Source organism: Meleagris gallopavo, chromosome Z (genome assembly GCF_000146605.3).
Source record: "Meleagris gallopavo isolate NT-WF06-2002-E0010 breed Aviagen turkey brand Nicholas breeding stock chromosome Z, Turkey_5.1, whole genome shotgun sequence".
Classification (NCBI taxonomy): Eukaryota; Metazoa; Chordata; class Aves; order Galliformes; family Phasianidae; genus Meleagris; species Meleagris gallopavo.
Genome location: NC_015041.2, coordinates 15,162,389 through 15,184,023, shown reverse-complemented (window position 1 = coordinate 15,184,023; position 21,635 = coordinate 15,162,389). Strand labels below are relative to the sequence as shown.

At 37.9% G+C, this 21,635-nt stretch overlaps 1 protein-coding gene across 1 annotated transcript in view; it reads left to right on the top strand.

The window, feature by feature from the left end:
• The window catches only part of LOC104914886 (chondroitin sulfate proteoglycan 4-like), a 47,525-nt gene that overhangs the window by 17,428 nt on the left and 8,462 nt on the right, over positions 1 to 21,635 (top strand). The window contains 8 exon segments of the mRNA XM_031557242.1: positions 504 to 667; positions 1,260 to 4,047; positions 4,050 to 4,825; positions 5,683 to 6,153; positions 6,950 to 7,126; positions 12,099 to 12,297; positions 15,749 to 15,880; positions 20,908 to 21,080. Of these exon segments, the coding sequence (XP_031413102.1) occupies positions 504 to 667; positions 1,260 to 4,047; positions 4,050 to 4,825; positions 5,683 to 6,153; positions 6,950 to 7,126; positions 12,099 to 12,297; positions 15,749 to 15,880; positions 20,908 to 21,080 (4,880 nt within the window).

Sequence of the window (21,635 nt, the reverse complement as noted above, 5' to 3'; positions counted from 1 at the left end):
TAATAATAATAAAGAATATATAGAACAAGTGATGCACAGTGTATTTGCTCATTACCCAATGACCAGTGCCCAGACAGTCCTCAAGCAGATATTTCTCACCCTAGCCAACTCCCCTCAATTTTATAGTTCAGCATGGCACCATATGCTGTGGAATATCCCTTTTGCCAGTGTAGGTCATCTGTGCTGGTTCTGTCCCCTTCGAATTCATTGTGCACCCACAGACCCCTCGCTGGCTGGACAGTATGAGAATCTGAAACTTCCTTGGCTCTGTGCAGCCCTGCTCAGCAAAAGCTAAAATGTGTCAACACTGTTTCTCTCTTAAAGCCAAAACACTGCATACCAGATGCTATAAGGAAAACTATCATCTTAAACCAAGACAAGTATTAACTCTCCATATAATTATTTATATATAAGTTTTTTTATGTACGTTTAGATACAAATGAGAAAAAGAGAATTTATGTGTGTAACTAAATTCCTTGTTTGTTTTCTTTTCTTTCTTTTAGTGTCGTTTTATGGTGATAGTTTTGTGGCATTGAAGATGGCAGAAGCGTCCTGTCAGACAACATTACAGTTACGGTTTCTAACAAGCAAGCCACATGGATTGCTCTTTCTTGCAGCTGGGAAGAAAGATTATTGTTTGATAGAGTTACAGTCAGGAAATCTGCAGGTATGATTTGTAACTATAGCAAAAAAGGACGTGTAGCCTCTGCAGTTGAGTTTTTCTTTAAGCTGTTGTAACAGTACTCAAAGTTTATGTTTAAAAAAATGGAAATGTCACAAAACATTTTTTTGAAATTTTCAATTAAATTATATGTTTCTTACAATGGTAGTTATTAAGAAGCTACTTATTTAGAAGCCTCCCAGATCTCTAGAAAGTCGTAAGATCAAAATCACTCTGTTCAAGGCATGAGGTAAAATTTCGGATTTAATGATATTAACATCTTAAAAAATGTTGGGGTCCAAATAATAACTTTTCTGCAAAGCGTGTTCTTCAAGCAGCGCTGTCACCTGGATTCTCAATTGTTAGTTCTAGCAAAACTAGAGAGCAGTTCATTCCCATTTATTCAATTAACAAGTCAAACTTGTGATGTCAAGTGAACGTACACAAATATTTAATGAGACTTCTTTTTTTTAATTATATTTCATGAACGGTATGCTTAATATGAAAATTAATGAAAATTAACCTAGCAAGTCTCTATGAATATGATTGTAAAAAAGATTACCTTGGATTTTGATGTATTTTTAATTTTTTCGTGCAGTTGAGAATTAACTTTGGCGTGGGAGAACGAATACTGCGTTCTTGGCGAAGATCTCATCTGAATGATTTAGCTTGGCACTTGGTTGAACTGCATCATGAACGTGATAATGTCACATTGATAATTGATAAAAATGATAGGATTACTGCAAAAATGCCTGGATTTCACTATGAATTAAATATTGATCATGGATTCTACCTAGGTGGTAGTACGGAACTTGATGTTCCTTACCTTGTCGGGGGACTGCCCAGCTTTCGAGGATGTATTGATCATGTGTTATTTAATCAGCAAGACATTCTGATGCCCCTGAGATCTTCCAGCTTTAAAAAAGTCCATGAAGTTTCAGTGGGATGCAGTGATGAATTCTTTGCAGGTGAAGATGAACCCATCAGTTTTTTTAGTTCCAGATCCTATGTTTCTTTCCCATTACGGAATGTTGATGGTGAGGGAATCTTGGAATTTGCATTGCAAACATCAGCTGCACGTGGCTTGCTGCTTTATCATCCTGGACAAGAAGGAGATTTCATTGCAATGGAAGTGGAAGATGGATTGATTAAAGCCTATATTGAAAAGCATAAAAGTAGAAGCCACCTTTCCTCTCTTAGGTCAGTCAATGACAGTCACTGGCATTATATTAAGCTGAAATTTACTGCAGAATATTTACAACTAACATTGGATAAAGAAACTGTAAAAAAATCATTCCCTCCTCAAAACAAGCTGCTGCTTCTGAACGGGTCTCTCTTTGTAGGTGGCATAGATGACAGTAAACGATCGGAAGTGATTAAGTTAGAGCTAACCTCCGTGTCTGGGAAGCATGCCAGAGGAAGGTCCTTCAAAGGTTGCTTAAGAGACCTGAAAGTCAACTCAGAAAAGAAATCACTGAAGAATGTTCAAGTAACAAAGGATATTTCAGCTGGATGTGAAACAGAAAATGCTTTTAATACAAATCTTTCTTTGGATATGGCTGTAAAATATCCTGTTGTAAAAGCAGCCCCAACACTTGCCCTTTCCCCTGAAAACTTTGTCTCTCTGGGACAGGAAGATAAAAACAACTTTTTAGTTCTGAGTAACCTGATTGTTCAAGAAGGTGGAAAAGCCTCACTTGAATCTAAACATATTCAAGTTAATTTAGACTTCCAGAAATTAGGAATTAATCTATCACAAGTTCTTTTTGAAATAAAGGAACCGCCATCACATGGTAACTTGAAACTAGATGTTGAACCAGTGCTGGAGGTAAATATGTTTACTTTGCAGGATGTGTGGCAAGGGAAGATTCTGTACATCCATGGCGGCTCTGAAGATACTTATGATTATTTTAATTTCTCCATTTCTGCAAACAATAGAAATATTGTGCCTCCATATTTGCAAAGAAATGAGGAGTATATGTTTAGCATTATCATCACTCCAGTAAATGATGCTCCTGAGATCACACTTGCTGAGGGAAACTTACTGCTTTTGATAGAAAACTCAAGGAAACGTTTGACTAGTGATTTGATAAAAGTATTAGATAATGATACAGATCCTCTGGACCTCAGTCTTTCAGTGCTTGGAAATCTTATTGCAAATGCAGGATATTTAGAAAATTCAAAGCACCCTGGAAAGGCTATTACTACTTTTTCTAATGAGGACTTACGAAAAGGCTATGTTTTCTTTGTCCACACAGGTGTCAGGAACTCAAGGATTGTTCTGAGAGCAAACGATGGTGAGAAAGTGAGCAATACTGTTGTGTTACGTGTCGTGGCAATTCCTTTGGAATACAAAGTTGTTAGCAACTCAGGAATAAAAGTTGTCCAGGGTGCTACAGCTCTAATCACATCCAGGCATCTGACAGTTGAAACAAATGCCAACCTCCAAGAGCTGGAGATTCAATATGAGATCACAGATGCACCCCAGTATGGGGAAGTTCAAAGGCAGCATTCAAGGGGGGAATGGAAGCAAGTCAGTTCTTTCTCTCAGCGCTCCATTCAGCGCAGCCGTGTGAGATACTGTAGCACTTTTAAAGAAATTCAACTGGAAAATATTACCGACCAATTTAAATTTAAAGTTAGCATAGGAAACAGAATCAGTGAAGAGCATGTGTTTCCAGTCCAAGTGAAATGGTTAAGGTACAGTTTATTGAAATATACTCCTCTAGAAATTGAAAAATCAAGAAAGAAATACTTGAATTCAGATAATCTTTTTGCTGTGCTTGTGGGTCAAGAAATAACTGAAGATGAGCTTCATTTTAAATTGCTGTCCTTACCAAAGAGTGGACAAGTACTGCTTAATGACCAGTCTTTGAAAGAAGATTCAGTCTTTAGCCAGAAAGATATTGCTGATCATAAAGTGGCATATCAGTTAATGAGCAGCTATTGTGAAGACAATCATGATTCATTTAAATTCCTCATCTCTACAAAGTATCTGGAATCAAATATCTTTGACTTTGAAATCTACATCAAATCAGATTTTAGAAACATAATTTTAATTAACAATGGCTTAACTGTTATTGAAGGTGAAGGAGAATTAATAACAAACTCAAAATTGTTTGTGCAAACACTGGATAATAAAACTTTCCAATATACAGTTTTAAAGTTTCCTAAACATGGGAAATTAAAATTCATTAATTCTTCAGATTCATTTGAGAGTAATGGCAATCTCACCACTTTCACTAATAAAGATATAAGTGATAACCGTCTTATGTATGTTCATGATGATTCTGAAACAGTGTTTGATGAATTTCTTGTGAGAGCTTCCAATGAAGAATCAAGGGAGAGGGCAAACTTTGATCCTGAAGTAGGACCTTCCTCAGTAGAATTAGATTCAACATTTCTGTCCAGCTGAAGAATGATGAAAAACCAGTACGTGTTGTTGATAAAGTATTTAACATTGTGAGAAATGGACAGCGATTACTGACTTTGGCAGATCTTTGTTATCACGATCCTGATTCTGATTTTGAAGATGGGCAGCTGGTATACACAAGACGTGGCATTTCCAATGGGGATTTGGTGCTAACAAATGATTCATTGCACAGACTCTATCAATTCAAGCAAGCAGACCTGGAGCAAAAGCAAGTCTTGTTTATACACCATGGTGCAGATTTTGGGCGTTTTGTGCTCTTTGTGACAGATGGCAAACACTACACGTCTTTCCTCCTAGAAGTTAATGCCACCGATCCTTATGTTAGCTTGGCAAATAATACAGGCCTGTTGGTTCAAAAAGGAAAAGAGGAAATTGTTACAACAGCTAACCTAAGTGCTATTACAAACCAAGACATCAGAAGTGATCATGAGATTACATTTGAGATAACCACTTTCCCAAAATATGGAAGAATATCTGTAAATAGTTTAATGATGAACTCCTTCACACAGCTCGATCTGATAAGGGGGTGCGTGACCTACAGGCATGATGACAGCAACAACCTTATTGACACGTTTAACTTTACAATCTATGCTAAAAACGTCCATCTCGATTCTGCTGTGCATGTTCGCATGTATTTGGAAAGTCATCAGTGGCCACCAAGGATTGTGAACAGTAACAGTCTCTTAGTTGAAGAAGGAAAAACAGTTAAGATCAGTAAAGGAAAACTGCAAGTGAGTTAACTGTATTGCTAGTAAGCTGTATTGGCCATTTCTCCACTCTAGTAGCAAGTTTTCTTCTCTGCTTTTTCAGACATTGCAGAATCTGCAGTCTCTTTCATCAAATATTTTTCTCTTCTTTAGCTCTTTCCGGTTTTCACATTCTGGAGTCTGACACTAGCAGGCTTCCACTGCTAGGAAAAAAAACCAGTTATGTTAAAGAAACAGAAGAACTGACTGTAGTCTTTGACAGTGTTAGGTATTGGTGCTTGAAAAGGTTAATATCTTCACTTGTGTATTTGTTTTAGTTGTGAGAGCTTTTTGTATTTATTTTCATGTATCATCCTTGTGCAATGTGCCAGGGAAGAAAGGATTTCTTTTCATTCAATTAGAAGCTAGTTCACGTAATACTGATCCAAAATTTTAAAAGCATCAAGTCACAAACATGAATGTTATCTCATTTGTTAATACTAGTTTACGCTCCCTATTGTCTACTTGTAGCCTTACAATAACCACCACGAGGGGGCTGCTGCAGCACGCTACTGTGTTGACTGTAAGTCCTTCTTTCAAGCAGGACTCTACAGCTCTTGCTCAATTAGATAATTCTGGAGTATGTTCTTTCAAAATTTACAGAGCATATTCAGGGTTACAATACAATCCCATGCCATCTAATGCATAACCATACATCTAATGCATAATCAAGAACTATTGTATATTAAAAGTCTGCAGATTTACCTGTACCCCAGACAAGGAATGCCAATTAATTAGGTAGATGATTCTCCAGTTAAAACTGACAAATTCAGAACAAGAGAATTAAATAATTTCTCATATTTCTGTTTAAGTAATTCTGAGGTGTGTTTTTCCAATTTTAGGTTGACCATGAAAACAGTTCTCCATCTGAGATTGTGTTCACAGTAAGGCAGTTTCCATTACATGGATACATTCGGACGTTTTCATCAGAAGAGAGTTATCTTGGTGCTGAACAAAAGCCAGTTCTGACCTTCACACAGCAAGATGTTGATGAGGGCAAAGTTCAGTATGTGCAGACAGTTTCTGACCAATTAAGTGACTGTTTTTCTCTGGATGTGACCAATGGTGTCCAAACCGTGAATGGAATAGAAATGTCTGTTGACATTATTCCCAAAATGATTCCTTTGGAAGTAAAGAACTTCACAGTAGTTGAAGGTAGCTCAAAAGCCCTGATGGAAGACAATCTAAAAATTTCTAGTAGACACTTTGCAGGACTCAGCTGTGAAATTATTTTAGTTGACCAGCCAAAGCATGGATATTTTGAAGATTCTAATGCTCCCGGAATAAAGTTAAACAGATTTACCAAAAAACAGGTAATGCATTTAGATTCATTATCATGATTAATTCTTTGTCCGTGGTTATGATTAACTCTTTCCTTATGTTATTAAATGCTGATTTTTGTCTAGAGTGGGAGGATTTACTGAGAGAAGGTGAGACGCAGGAGTTTGAGCTTTGGGCCTTGTAACAGAGATATTGCTGCTGGTCATTTGGTGTTCAGAGGAGGGTGGCTGTTTTTTATGGTCAACCACGTCACTTCTTGAGTGCCACTGGTCAAACAAAGCAGTGTATTATAGTCACAAGTGACTGATGAGCCCTTTGCACTCTTGGGTATATCTTGAGAAGAGCTGACCCGCTGAAATAATATGTAAATTGAACAAGGAGAGATGTGGAAACAATTATTATTATTTTTAGATTATGTGTTTGCTCATAGAGAGTAAATTTATGTGTGAAAAGCTAATTTTCAGTTTGTTTGTTCTAAAAAGGAAAATTATATGTTAAGTCACCATCTATTAATACTCATTTTTTTCCATTTGTAGCTCCCAGGAAATATTGTAAATACAGTGGGACTGAATCCCACTACTTTCTCTTTAGGCTGAAGGGGGAATGCCAAGACTGGCAATGTAAGCTGGCTAGAGGTATAGAGCTGTAAAATTTGCTGTTGTGGGTAGAACAAAGGTAGAGATACAGATTAGATATGACAATAAATTAATTCTTTGGAGTCATAAAAAGTTGAGGCAATTCAGAGGACTTCACTAGGCTGACATGTTTTTTAATGTCACATTCATTTTCTTTAGCATATTTAGTTTTTTAGGTTGTTATATTTTTCAGGTGGAACAAGAATTAATCTACTATGTTCACGATGGCAGTGAGGAACTAATGGACAATTTTACCTTTATAGTAAATAACACAGAATTTCAGAAACAAAGCTTGCCCCAAACAATGTTTGTAACAGTTTCTGCAGTAAATGATGAAGCTCCTGTTATAAAAGTTAACAGAATTCTTCAGGTATGTTTGTCATAATTTTAAAATGTTGATTTCTAACCTGATATCATTTAATATACTTTCATTAACAGATTGTTTGGGGTAGACAGCTCATACCATAACACTGCTGTATCATAGTGTTCTTCACTAGGATGTCTTCAGGGCTGTTAATAAACATGGGTTAGAGAAATATTAAGAGTAGTGATGATAAGAGTGCAAATATCTTACTTGGTTCTTGCTATTAAATATACTGAGATCAGACCTAAACTAATGTGTAAGCTACTTCTTATCTTGACCCCACACTGGGACAGGACAGAAGAAGAGAGGAGCATTCTCACTTGTGCATCACTACGTATTGGGTATTTCTGATACAAAAGCAGAATGTTCCCTTTGTAAGGCTTTCTCAGACATTTTAAAGTTCCTAACAGAATAATACAACACAGTTTGTGAAAATCTAGGCTGGTAGATATTGCCAAGATATTGCTGCAGACACTGAAGTTATTACTCTGTGTTACTGTGATGAAAAAAATGTCGTCCCCCCACCTTGTCAATTCCTAAAGGAAAGTTTAGAATTGCTGAGTGATGCTTCCTTTTTTCTCTTAATAGCTGGCTTTTTAACATTTCACTCTTGGAAAAAGTCACTTCTGTCACTTCAAAGCTTTTTCAGATCTTTTTCTTTCTCTCCCTTTTTCCCTTGCTCTCTTCCTTCTGTCCTGTCTATCCTTCCCTTCTTTTTTCCTTCCTTCTATTATTTATTTGTGTTATTGTTGCACCCAGTAACAAGAACCAGTTTGCATGTCCCCATATAAACAAAAAACCCTCAGTGTTTAAAGGCTTCCTCTGTGGGACCTGGCAAATAAATCATATGGCTCTGAGAAACAGAATGAGTAAGGTTTAGCTAACAACTTGTGGTTAGAGTAGACCTGCTGAGAGGCCATTACGATAGAAAAGACATTTCAAAATAGATTTGAAAGTAGACAATGGGCGTATTTTGAGGCTACACTGTTCCTGGTGCTGTGTAATGTACTTTACAAGTTGGTGGCATCTAAAAATACATTTAATTTTATGTATCTGATTTGTGCTGCTAGGGAGAATAAATTACTATGGAGATGACCACAGCCTTGGGTTGTGTATATTGCCTTTTCACACAAGAAAAGATGGTTTTTTTAAGCAGTGATAGTGGTGATGCTGTGCATCTTCCTGGTGGTTGCAACCGTCCCTGATAATCTGCAGGCGTGCACAACACGGAGCACCCTATCTCTTCCAAATATTGCCAGTAGAAGAACAAACTGTCTTCACAACATTCAAGTAATAGAGTAAAACCTTCCATGGTTAAATTAATCACAGAGGTACTCTATAGACATCTGCACAGCACATGGTGATGTTTGTCTAGTAGCATTCAAGAGATGTGTGCCCAGTTTGATAGCTGTCTGTGTGCAGTACAGGCTTAGAGCTGCATTTTGCTCTGAGAACTGAGCCAGCACAGCGCACTGCAGTGCAGTAAATAGCTTTTTTCTAAAAATGGCTGTTAAGTCCTGGCTTCCCAAGAACAATGATAATGCAGCTGAAACTAGCCAAAGTTGATCTTTTTTTTGCTATGCAGGCAGTTTGCAAACCGAGAGCCACGATATTGCCTTTGTATCCTGTGGTTCTGCTCACCATGTCTAAACTGTTACTGACAAATAAGCTTTGATTTTGTCATGAATACACACATACAGTGTGGTGACAGTCAAGTTACATACTGGGAGAAATACACTAAGATGATCCTTCTTCAAAGGAACTTTGCACATCCCAAATAAGTAGGAGAAAATGGATTTACCATAAGCTGGCTAAATATTGAGATGAGCTAGGCATTCCTATGTAGATAGGTATCCTGATGTTCAGTTGAGCCAAGCAGTCTGTGCTCGTCAAGGACATTGCTAGTGATGAATGCAGAAGAATAAACTGTGTGTTGCTTTTGAAAAGGCAATAGCTCTTTTACTGTATTTCTTTTGAAAGGTTGAAAATGTACAGAAGTATAAGATCTGGGACCAGTATTGTGAAAACTAAAATCTAGTAGGACCATTTGAATTGAACTGAAGTTTGGCACCACAGAAATTGTGAAGATCACAGTATAAAGGAAGCTAGAAAGAACAATCGAACAATGTAAAAAGTAGGTTTCCATATAGCGCCTGCTATCAAAGGTAGCTTCTGTGAAGAGCTGAGTGACATGGTCAGTGATGTTAGCTAGTTTTGGCCTTTGTCATGGGACTTGTACCTAAATGAATGAAAGGAGCGTGTTTATACAAGCTGAATGAGTCTTTCAGCACCAGTTCCCCTATTTCTGGAGCATCCTTAACATATCCCTTATTCAAACAGCAGCGTCTGTTTCTTATATCGAAGTTATGAATACAGTAGGAGGAGTTTTAGGGAGATGAACAACCAAATACTTTCGGGGCTGCTTTACGATTTTCTTCAGGAAGCAGAAGTAATGGAAGTTTTCTTTTTTTTCCCCTTGACTGAGAATTTATTACCTGCTGAGATATTTACATTAACATAGTGAATGATATAGGGAAGTTTTATTACAGTGAGAGCATTAGTAATGCATGCTAGTAATCCTTGCACTTACTTTATAAATTTTTATTAGAACAATAAATGCTGAAGAGATTAATATACTTGGAAACTGTACTGTAATGCATAATTTCCTAAAATTTTGGGAGGTTGTATGTTTGTTTCTTTGTTTTAAATATTTTAGGAGTGTTTATCAGTTACTTTGAAATAAGTGCGTCCTCCTGTTGCCACAAGAGGGCCAATTAATTTTATTTAAACAAAATTGAAACACTGATTTTTTTTTCTCTTTTAATCATTAATTTACCAGAGTATTAAAATATCTTTGAATTTATACATGGATACACAACACACAAGGAAGAGCTGATAAGCTGAATGCTTTTAAGCAGAGCAGAATGGAAAAGTCCTGGACTTTTTTTTTGGACCATGCTTGTGGAATGTGTTGGGCAAGTGCAAAATTTGTGTATTGCTACCTCCTGGAAATCTGAATACAGTTTTCATGGTGTTCCTTGGGGAGAACTTGATTGCAGAAGTGGAAAATAAGCTGTACCTGCATAACATTTGCAGTGCTCTGAGTGTGCACTTCCCTACAGCCCTGTTTAGCTTTTATCTCCTTTCATTCCCTGAGGATCGTATTACAGGTCATGGGGCGCTTGGCATTTACAGTACTTTAAAAAGCATTGTGTGACCATGTGCAGGAACAACAGAAATAAATACTGCCTTTTTATAGAAGAAGAAGCTGAATTTTTCTTTTATTAAGAGATTTTTTTTAAACTTACAAACATTTAGCCTAAGTCACATTCGATAGTTTTTGCATAGTTCTTTTTAATGTGTTTGTGTATTCTCTATATGACTTCTTATTCACTGTGCAGAATAATCTGAAACAGTGTTTCTGATGGGAATTAAGTGTTTTGATATGAAACCAGTGGCACTGATGTACTCACCTGGTGATGCTTAATAAGCCAGCCTTTGCTTAGTTATCATCTTGTGTTCATAGGTGATATTTTTTATCAAACTTAGATACTAATGCAAAGAAATACACATTTCAACTGAGAAAATAGCAATTTCCTATTTGCAAGTTTTTTATTACAAAATGTAACACAACTTCAGACTCATTTTCCTCATTAGAAAACACATATCATTCAATTTTACTCTCTTTTTCTATGGCATGGATTTTGTGACAAAGTCTAGGCTGCAGTCTTTCTGTTATTTAAGTGTCATGGCAAAATTCCTAGTGGCTTTAAAAAATATTCAAGATTTCTGATAGTGATAGTTAAGGAAAAATCTGATTGATGATTTTTGTTTCTGGCAGAAGTGAAATGCCTTTTTTCAGGGATCACATTTTCTCTTAAACCACTTGATATAATGCTGCTACCAGACACTTCTTATATGTGGTGGGGCCCTGAGAAGACAGAAGGGAATGGTGCAGAATGTGTTTTGAACCTCAAGATAAGTCTTTTAAAGGCTAGGGCTTTTAGGTTATATTCTGTGTTACAGACTGCTTGGAAAGAACTGACATTGATATATTGAATATTTGGAGATTTTTCTTAATGTTGAGATAAATTTTTATTATTCTTTGTTAGTACTTTTGTCTGTAGTTCTGACTATATACAGAAAAGATGAAGAGTTAAGTCTGTAATTCTCAATCAAGAAATTACCTACCAAGATGTGAATGAAGCCAAGATAACAGTTCTTTCTGCTCAAAAGAAGAATTTGGCGGAATGTGTAGATCTTAAGCTAAAAAAACAAAAACAAACAAAAAATGATTTTCCAGAAAGAAGTAGTAGGTTTTGTAGCATCTTCTCAAATACATTGTTTATTTTGTTTGTATGTGTGACTTGCAAAGTGCTAGGCAGCTGCTGAGGGCATGTTTCCTTCCTGTGTTTCTGCTCTGAGCATCTCTGTGGGTTGTTGGGTGCACTGAAAAAGGGGCTTTAATGCAGTTTGTTAAAATGAAATAATGCAGCTACAAGTCTTCCATTTATATTAGAGACTGTGCTTTCCTCAGGCCATTTTCTTTTTTCCTTTCTGCTAGTTGAAAGTAGAGCATATTGAATGCTGTGCCTGCTGTGAATTACATGACAGTAATATTCATGTGTATGTGTTGGAAGGGAGCTCCTTGACTCAGTTATCAAAATACAATTTTGCTCTGTTGGTAAGAGTTTGGGTAGGGCCTGACAAATAGAGAACTTACACTTTAGCCCTCTAAAATTCAAACCCATGTAGGGTGTGTTTTGTTTGTGTTATTTCATGGTCTTGTTTCTTGAAAACCATGTGCCAGGTTTAACCATTACAGTCCATGATAAGAAATTTAGACAGACGGGAAACATGTTTTAGCTGCTAGTGCTATACAGCAGAAATCTCTCTTTCCCTTTTTTTCTTTTTTTTAAGGTTTATTTCCATGTATTTTCTTTCTTTTTTTTTTTAATTTTTATGTTTGTTTTTCTAGGTTTGGGTGGGTTCAGTCACAGAAATAACTGTTGATGACCTCTGTGCAGAAGATAAGGACTCCTCACCATCAGACCTGATATATTCAGTTACACCGCCCAGCAATGGGCACTTGGCTCTGAAGTCTTCTCCAAACAAGAAGATCCTTAGTTTTACTCAGGCTCATATAATTGAAGGGCAGCTGGTATTTGTACACAATGGTATGTTGTTTCAAAAATACCACCTGTTACCAATATACTGCTCATATTCAGTGTATTTGTAACTGTATGAGGATCTCTTTGTAATGTCACAAAAATCTCAGAGCACTGGTTATGTGATAGATGGTCTTGACTATCTAGACAGGAAATGGTCCTTATGACCGCTTTAATGAGTGCTCATCATGAAAGCTTGGTGTTCTGTGAGAAGACTATTACTAGCAGTCTTCTTACTGAATGCATGGTTTGCAGAAAGGTAACAATGCCATGCAGCTTTCAGAGCTATGTTTTTGACCATTGTAATTGAGAGTCTTTTAGAAACCTTTTGACAGTACTGGGTTATTCATAGACTAGCGGTCTCTTAGGTACCTGTCACAGTATGGTCATGCTCCTAAGAAGCTCTAGGCAATGAAGTTATGGCTTGCATGGGTGAGATGAGCATGGCTGTGAAGAAATTCTGCTATAATCGTTGACTCTTTTCCACCAGTAGTGAGAAACAGAGATTGTGTTATTTTTGCGGCTTCTACAGAAAGAAGTGTTGTGTAGACAATAAAACAGGGAGTCATGGCAGCCTCCAGGGTCCTTAAACAAGAAGCTCTGGGAGTGAACATCTCTGTGAGGTTCCAGTTTGAAGAAGGGACAAAAGCTGCTGTGTTCCTGCTTCAGCTCTGTTATCATATTGAATTAGCTGAAAACAGAAGAAAGGAGATGTTTAAGAAGGGTAAACCAGTTGAGTGATGGGGAAGGAGATGAGGAGGCACAGGATTATCTCACCAGCCCCTGGAGTGAGCTGGAATTCTTTCCAGGGCTTGGATGTTTTCGGCAGTCACTCCAGATCTGTACTATGACTCCATGAGGCTTGGTGCAGGTTGAAGCGCTCTGACTTGTGGAGAAGTATCTTGCAGAGTACATAAATGTTGCTGAAGTTGCTTTACAAGCAGCTGTTGTTGAGCTATTGGTATCCTGCTCAAATAATTTAGGCAGGAGGTGAAAGGTCAAGAACATAGCAAAAGTGAGCCCAGCTGTTTAAGTTGTTCCAAGGGAGATTTTGATATGTAAAAACCCTGATGGTGGTAGGGAGATGGCAGTCTGAACGTGAGGAAATTAATTCATTCTGTTCCAGAAGTGGCAAATGCACATCTGTAGCCTTTGGAAGTGGATCTTGATTAATAGAAGCAAAAAGAATAGCAAATTCCATTTTTTTTTTTAGTGAGTAGGAATGTGGGACGTACAGTAGATTTGAAATGCAAATTTGCCTAGGTCATGCTTCAGCTCTTGCAGCTGCTCTGGCTATATCATTACCTCCAGTGTTTCAGAAAGTACTCTTGACATTTCAGTTCTTTTATTTCTTCAGACTTTCTTCCTTCAGCTAGGACTGTTACTGGAAATGTCCTTGCTGTGCTCATCTTTCTCCCAGCCTTGCCTTGGACCTTCTCATCTCTTGCTGTCACAATGCCTCTTACTCTCCTCTTCAGCTGCTTTGTCCTTTCTCTTCAGTTTTCTGCTATGTACTAGCTTTGGCTCCTCCTGGCAAGTACCTCATTTCATGTTCTCCACGTACTGTCCTCTGCTTTTCCCACTCACTGTGAACCTTCCCAGGGGGAAGGAAGAGCAGCATCTTCTTGGCTGAGGCAGTTCTTCTACCTAGTGAGACATACTGCTCCAGCTGTCACTGGGCTTTTGCATCTATACGTAGCACGAGTGCTTTGTTCTTGGAGTGTTTTGTAGTACAAATGAAGTACTACCATGCATTGTTTTTATGTCTCTAACATCAGTCTTCATAAAGCTTTTCCTTCATCTTTGTTCAGTCCTATGAATTATATTAAGCTGTTTATTCTGTGCTGTGAGTTGCAAGTCTGCCACTTTGTTCTTATTAAGCTGTTTATTCTGTGCTGTGAGTTGCAAGTCTGCCACTTTGTTCTTATATCCACCCTTTAAATTTTGTCTGTTTTACAAATGCAGAACCAGATCAGATCTTTCTTCTTCTGTACTCCTCCTTCAGTGTAAGAATTCCTTCCCTTTTTTGCCTCCTTTTCCTTCCAGAGTGCACCCTTCCCAGCTTTTGCTTAATTATTCTTTAAGAAAGAACTGAACTGACCTTTTGTCAGCCTTAGTGTCTCCTCAGTGCAATTTTTACAACTCCCCTTCTGATATCCTTTTTATCACCTCTGATCAGATATCTCTTTAAAAATTGAGATAAAATAATACCTAAGAAGCACTTCAGGATTTAGTTCTGTTCTTGACGCTGTCAGTGTCAAAGTGTCAGATTATATCAATCACAGAGTTGCTCTGCGTTGTCCAAAAAAGCAAGTGAAGCTAAGCAAGCCTTTTTCTCCTAACTTGAAGCAAGTGATTGGTTCCTCAGTGCCTTTGAAAATGTGCAACTGCTTGTGTGTTTTTATCGTAAGGAAACATCAGAGCATAAAAGCTTTTAAAATACGAAGCAATATAACCTGGTTTTCCAGAGCTGCTTCTGTGCCTGTCCAGATGTGGGAGCATTGCCTAAGGGAACTGTTAGCTATAATCTTAGAACCCACATTCTATTCTTCTGATATGTTAATTTATTGCTAGGCAAGGAGCACTGGTCTTTAAGTGGAGTACCTGACAACACTGTACTTTCATGATATATATTCATATAGCAATCTCATAGCAAAATTAGGCAAAGTAAGTAAAAGAGCAACTTCAACTGTTTTGAACAATTAATGTTTTCATTTTTCATTCTCTTTTTTGTACCTAATTAAACAATCTGGACACTGTCAACTTAAAGCCAGCCTCAGGAAGCATTGTACACCTTAATAAGTCAGTTTTGAAAACTGTGTTTCTTCATGAATCTGCTTGGTCTCCTGGATGTATTTTTGCTTTGTGGCCAAACTACACATGGGTCGTAAGATTAAAGAAAATATATGCATTTATTAGGAGTACACATATAATCTGAAATAATTTAAGCTGTGGCAAGATATCCTCTTCAGCAAAACTGAAGGAGAGCAAAGAAACAAAGCAACCTGTGATTTGGTACAGTCCTTTAAATATAAATAAAAAATGAAAGGATATTCTAGTAGCTTTTCTCTTAAAATTACTTATGTGTCAAAATGGCTTCTTAAGTGCCCGGGTACCTCCTAAGATGCAATAGAAGTAGAAAATTTGGGAGCCAGTGTCTCCCCAGGCTTGACTGGATTCCAAATCTGCTGAATTCAGTGAAGTAAGAGGGAAAGGGACACTCCATTTTACAGCTCTGAGATAGTTAGCCAGTAGTCTCCTAGGGATGCTCTTCTCTGCATTATGAACTAATAAAATTCTAGTTTAGATACAAAAATACTAATCAAAAACTTCTTCAGAATGTCTTTGTAAGTGACGCTGAAATAAATACAGTGAAAGCTGTCCAGTGTATATATTTGTATGTTTAATTTAAAAAAAAAAACAGAAAAATATGATAAATTCATGTTTTTGTTATCTACAGGGGCAATGTCTGGAGGCTTCAACTTTCAGGTAACAGATGGTTTGAACTTTGCACCACGACAGATTTTTAGCATCACAGCTCGGTCTCTGGTCATTAGCCTTGAAGTGAACAAAGGACTCAGAGTCTTTCCAGGTCTGTTTTTAACAGCTTATCATTATTTTGTGCACTTAAAAAAGTTGCAGAGGTAGCAATGTATGCGGTGATTTGCCAGATTGCTAGCTGACTAAAATATAGATAACTATACTTGGAAACATGCATCTGTCTGCTTTTTAAAAGAATAGTTACACTGTCTCAACAGCATTTATTCTTTGTATGGTCTTTAAATTTTTGATATGAGTAGTGCTTGCGGTGATGTAATTTGGCAGTAAAAGATATAAGGCACTATGTGACAATAACACTGTCAGCCTAAGCTCTGAACATTCCTCATTGAGAGTAGTTTAGTTTAAAAGCACTATAATATATTCAAAGAGTTAGAGGTGCAGCGTGCTGGTTAGAGCATTCAGGCTCTGTTACCTAATATTCATCATCATCATCATCATAGAATCATCATAGAATGGCCTGGGTTGCAAAGGACCTCTAAGATCATCTAGTTTCAACCTCCTGCTGTGGGCAGGGTTGCAAACCAATAGACCAGGCTGCCCAGAGCCACATCCAGCCTGGCCTTGAATGTATTCGGGGTGGGGCACCCACAGCCTACTTGGGCAACCTGTTCCAATGCATCATCACCCTCTGGGTGAAAAGCTTCTTCCTAATAGCTAACCTAAATCTCCACTGTCTCAGTTTAAAACTATTTCCCCATGTCCTACCCATGTAAACAGTTGTTCCCCCTCCTATTATACACTCCCTTCAAGTACTGGAAAGCCACAGTGAGGTCTCCGCAGAGCCTTCTCTTCTCCAAGCTAAACAGGCCCAGTTCCCTCAACCTTCCCTCAGAGGAGAGGTGCTCCAGCCATCTGATCATCTTAGTGGCCCTCCTATGGACTCGTTCCAAGAGCTCTGCGTCTTTCTTGTGCTGGGGACCCCAGGGCAGGACACAGTACTGCAGATGGGGCCTCACAAGAGCAGAGTAGAGGGGAACAATCACCTCCCTGTCCCTGCTGGCCATCCCTTTTTTAATGCAGCCCAGAACACAGTTGGCTTCTGGGCTGCAAGCACACACTGCTGGCTCATGTCCAGCTTCTCGTCCACCAGAACCCCCATCCTTCTCTTCAGGTCTGCTCTCAAGGAGATCTCACCACAGTCTGTATAAATATCTAGGATTGCTCCGGCCCAAGTGCAATATTTTGCATTTGTCCTTGAACCTCATTAGGTTTTCATGGGCCCCCTTCTCCAGCCTGTTCAGGTCCCTCTGGATGGCTTCCCTTCCCTCCAATGTACTGACTGCACTACTCAGCTTAGTATCGTCTGCAAACTTGCTGAAGGTGCACTCAATTCCATTTTCTTTGTCATTGATGAAGAAGTTGAAGAGCACTGGTCCCAAGACTGATCCTTGGGGGACTTGTGACCAGCTTCCACCCAGTCATAGAACCTTGATCACAATCGTGATTCTTGCATGGCAAATAAGGAGTGAAGTGTCTGTCCATTGGATGCTTAATCTCATCATACTGCTAGTTCACTTTCTTACTGTTTGAACAGAGTTATGGAGGGTGGCACAGAATAAAGGATGGATAAGAAGGGCTGAACAACTTTGATTTGTATTTGTGCATTTGCAGCTAGCTGGGTCAGCAGCTGAGGAGAGGACTATTTTTAATTAAAGTATACTACTGCAGGAGTTAAGAGGGTCTCACCAGTACTATTTCCTCCTTTGCACTGGGAAGGGTAATCGCTTCTTGAGTTTTCTTGCATCCCGCTTCTTGTTTGCACTACCTTCTTTTTCTTTCTCTGAACGTGGCCAGAGACAGGGAGCCAGGAAAGCTCTGTAGATATTTATCTGTATCTTTTTGTTTTCTTAATTCACTACAGAGGAGGAGCACTTCAGTTTCTAAGACTTCATAAATATAAGCTGTATAAACAAAGGCTTGCAAAAAAGCTGCTTAAACATGGGCAACAAAAATGAGATTGTAGCAGCATGATCTTCTTCAGTCAATATAAATGGGATTCAAATAAACCCACTTAAAAGGTTTATTAATCTGTGATTTTGATGTGTAAGATTGCCTTAGGCACAGGGCTTAACAGGAATTCTGTCTTAAACCATAGATAATTGTAACAAAAGTATGCCTGATACTTCTGTAAATAGTTTCTAGACTTTCTATCAATTCTGCACCTTGGAAAGTAGAATATTTCTTTCAATACTGCAAGCTGTATTCATCTAACCTTCTAACTTCTACTGAATTGTTGCTTGCTTTGAGTTAGTAAAAATTCTTTTTTGGTGTTAAAAAGTATTGCTAGCTTTTTTGCCTGTTCTCTTCATGATATGTTTTAAAAACATTCTGGAATTCTACAGGTTTCAGTGGTACTTGCTCATTGTGGTACGACAGTTAAAACAGTGATGGTGCCAGACATTTAACCCACACTCAGAAAAACAATAGCTGGTGCTTTGTTATGTTTTATAGCAGTGAGGGAAATGTTGCTGTTGAGACAACTTGAAGAATCTTCCCTCTAGGAAATTAAATCTGGAATATATTGTGAAGAATTTGCCATGTCTGAATGACTAGGTATGAAGTATTCTTTCAAGCATACTGTTCTGCAATTTCATAAGAACATGTACTGCTGTTTTCTTTTGCAATGAATATAGCAAAATTGTTTATTGAGTTTATGGATTTTTTTGTGTCCAACAGCAGCTCATTTTGTTCAGCGTACTTAATACATGGTGTGATAGATACTTGAGCTTTTCTTATGTGTGTTAGGTATCTAGAACATGAATGTTTGCTCTCTTCAGGGAGGCAACTAGTTGAAGATGGAATTAGATGAGTTGCTTTTAGAGAAGAAGGATTATAGGTATTTGTAAACATAGCTGTATAAGCCAGTCAGTAGAAAAGATGATCCATAACTGTTCAGCAGTGACTGGAAAACGATCATACCAGAGTGGTTTCCTGATTTTAAATACTGGCATTAAAAACAGACACCAAAATAATTAGATACTGATAACAGTTTTATGTTACTAAGTTCTGCTTGTATGGATTAGCTTGGCCCTACTCTGAATCGCGCATCCAGTCTCTCCTTTCTGCACAGTTTGGGTGGTGGTACTTCTGCAAACGGTATGCTCTGGGTGCTGGAAGCAGGCATGCTGTGATTGCACTTTCCTATCCTTTACCCAGTCTGTTGGCTGCCAAATAACCGGTCTTCTCCCTGTCAAGGAGTTGGACCCCACAGAACTGCCGCAACTGCCAGAAGAAGTCAGAAGAAAAGTATTCATCCACTTTCATTATGTGTGTTGACCACACTCAGAGGATTGTGTTTGAGCAGGATCTCATTTCACAGGAGTGCGAGAGACTCGGAGTCTGGGGCCCTGAATAGTATTTCAGCCTCTGCCATGCAAAGAAGTTCCTTGTGATCAAGTCCTGGCTCCTGAGCGAGGTCAGGTCTTTTGGGAAGTAACAGGAATTTTGTGAAGAACGGAAATAATCGTAACACATCACAGTGTAACCATGTTTGGGAGTTAGTCTGTCTTAATTTTTTATGGTGCCAGGGCCTGATTTACATTAATGAGGTTGTTGAGAAATAAGATTTAGTTTATAGATACACGTTGTCTATGAACTTTTGTTCTCTGTTCTACATTCTTGATCACATCTGCTGTACACTCAACACATGCTTGTGCTTCCCTGTGAGTCTGCTATGCAAAAGAGGAAGAAGGATAATAGAGAGAAGAAGAGAGATTTCTTCAATTAGACAGTGAGAGAATTTTTCTAGCTCTGAGAGACTGCTTTGCTTTTCTAAGCAACACTGGTACAGAGAGAAATGGGAAGGTAAAAAGGGCAAAAGAGCCAGAAGCTCTTTTTGTTCATTTTGTTATAACAACTGTATTTCAAAGTAGATGTGATTTTAAACCACAGCACAACTATGTGTAAACAAGTAGAATCCTGATGTTATGAACAGCTTGCAGAAGATTCCCATTCTTTGGTTTGATTACTATGTTTTTCCATCTGAATATTATAGGAGAAAGATTTTGTGTTATTCCTCTTTAAACAGAAGGTAGATTTATAGGGGAGATGGATTGTTAATGCAAACCTGAAGGATTTCTGCTGCTACTTCTGAAATACTGCATTGCTACTTGCAGTAACATGATGCTCAAGAAAAAACAAGACAGAAAAAGAAAGGCAGAAGTGGGGGCAGGAGGAGCAGGATTATGAAAATCTATTGCTCTTCCCAAAGTATCAGTAAACATCAGATTTAATTTGCTGAGTGTATACCATCAGGAAACTGTATCATTAAATTTTAAAAATGCTGAAACAGGCTTTTTTCTTTTCTTTTAGGAAATTATTAGGTTTGGCTTTGTCACATCTGTCAGAAATTGTCCTGGTTTGATTAGATTTCAGGAAGCTCTTTATAATCTTTAAGCCAGGAAGTACTGGTTAGTGCAGTTCTGTGTACTAAAAGGACTCCTCGGTTGTCCATCCATCTGAATAATACTTTATTTCAGTTTAGACCATTATTTCTGTGTCTTTCCTAATTTGTTTAATTCAGTATTTATTTTTGAGTTTCATCTAATAAAAATCATGTTTCATATTCTTAAAAAGTGGTTTAATCTTCATGGTTTTGGTTATCTGTGTTCACAAGAAGATTTACTGTGTTAAGACTTTTCAGCCAAATTACTGGGCCTTTTGTGGGCACCTGCCATTATCAAATACATTGCCAATACTGACTTCAGCAATAGTTTGAATTTATTTCTAGATGTGTAATACAGGCACAGTATTTCTTATACAAGTTCTACTCCTTTGTTCATATTGCTTTTACAGAAGTTAGTATTTAGCAATTACATATGCTGAAGAGAACTTTCTTTCATTTCTGTAAAACAAAGACACTTCATACTGATGTGTTTTTATTGAAAATGTTATGGAAGAGTTGTGTTATCTGGAAGTAACCAAAAATAGGGTAAACTTACTGATCTTATGAAGTGTTATTAAAATGCTAAGTAGAGTAAGCAGATGAAAGAGTGGTTTGTACCTTTTTTGAAAAACTGCTGTTGCAAATCTAAGTAACTTTTAATTGATGGTTTTTAGGTTCCAGGAAACCTATTTCACAACATGATCTGAAAGCTGTAACCAGTGATGTGACCAGTGCAGGAAACAGAACTATAACTTTTATGATTCTAGTTTCCCCCAAACTTGGAAGGCTGATCAGAACAAACTCTGATAATACCACTCAGGAAATCCTCAGTTTTACACAGTCTATGGTAAGCATTTATGTTATAATGGATATTTCAGCAGTAGATTGTTATTTCGAAGGGCATCCCAATTGTTTTTTCTTTGTCTGGTAGATTTATATCTGTTTAGTAACCAGACATATGTGACCCATCAGTGTGATTGCCCACATTTGCTGTGTCATTAAATATCTGGCATGTAGTAATGAATGCAAGAGGAGCCTTTTCCTCCCTCTCGTTGAATACTAGCAGAGTCTTGGCAATTTCCACTGTTTTGCTTGTAACAGTATTTTTCAAGAATAGCTGTTCTGGTGCCATTAGCCATCAGTGAGAGGCTGGAAGCCTTTAGTTTTTGGCAGCAGGAGTAGCCTTGTGCTGTATGAAAACTCCAAGTATCAGATTCATTTCAGCTGTGCACAGTCCTCATGGGTGTCCCCAAGAAGACTTTTATTGACTTGATTGGCTGTGATATTAAGTGTTTAGAGAATCTTAACTGCGATGCAGGGTCTCATACTTGAATGATTAAAAATGTGGCAGCTCTTGTAACTTGATGGAAAACATTCTGCAGCTGAAAAAGAAATTGTTATG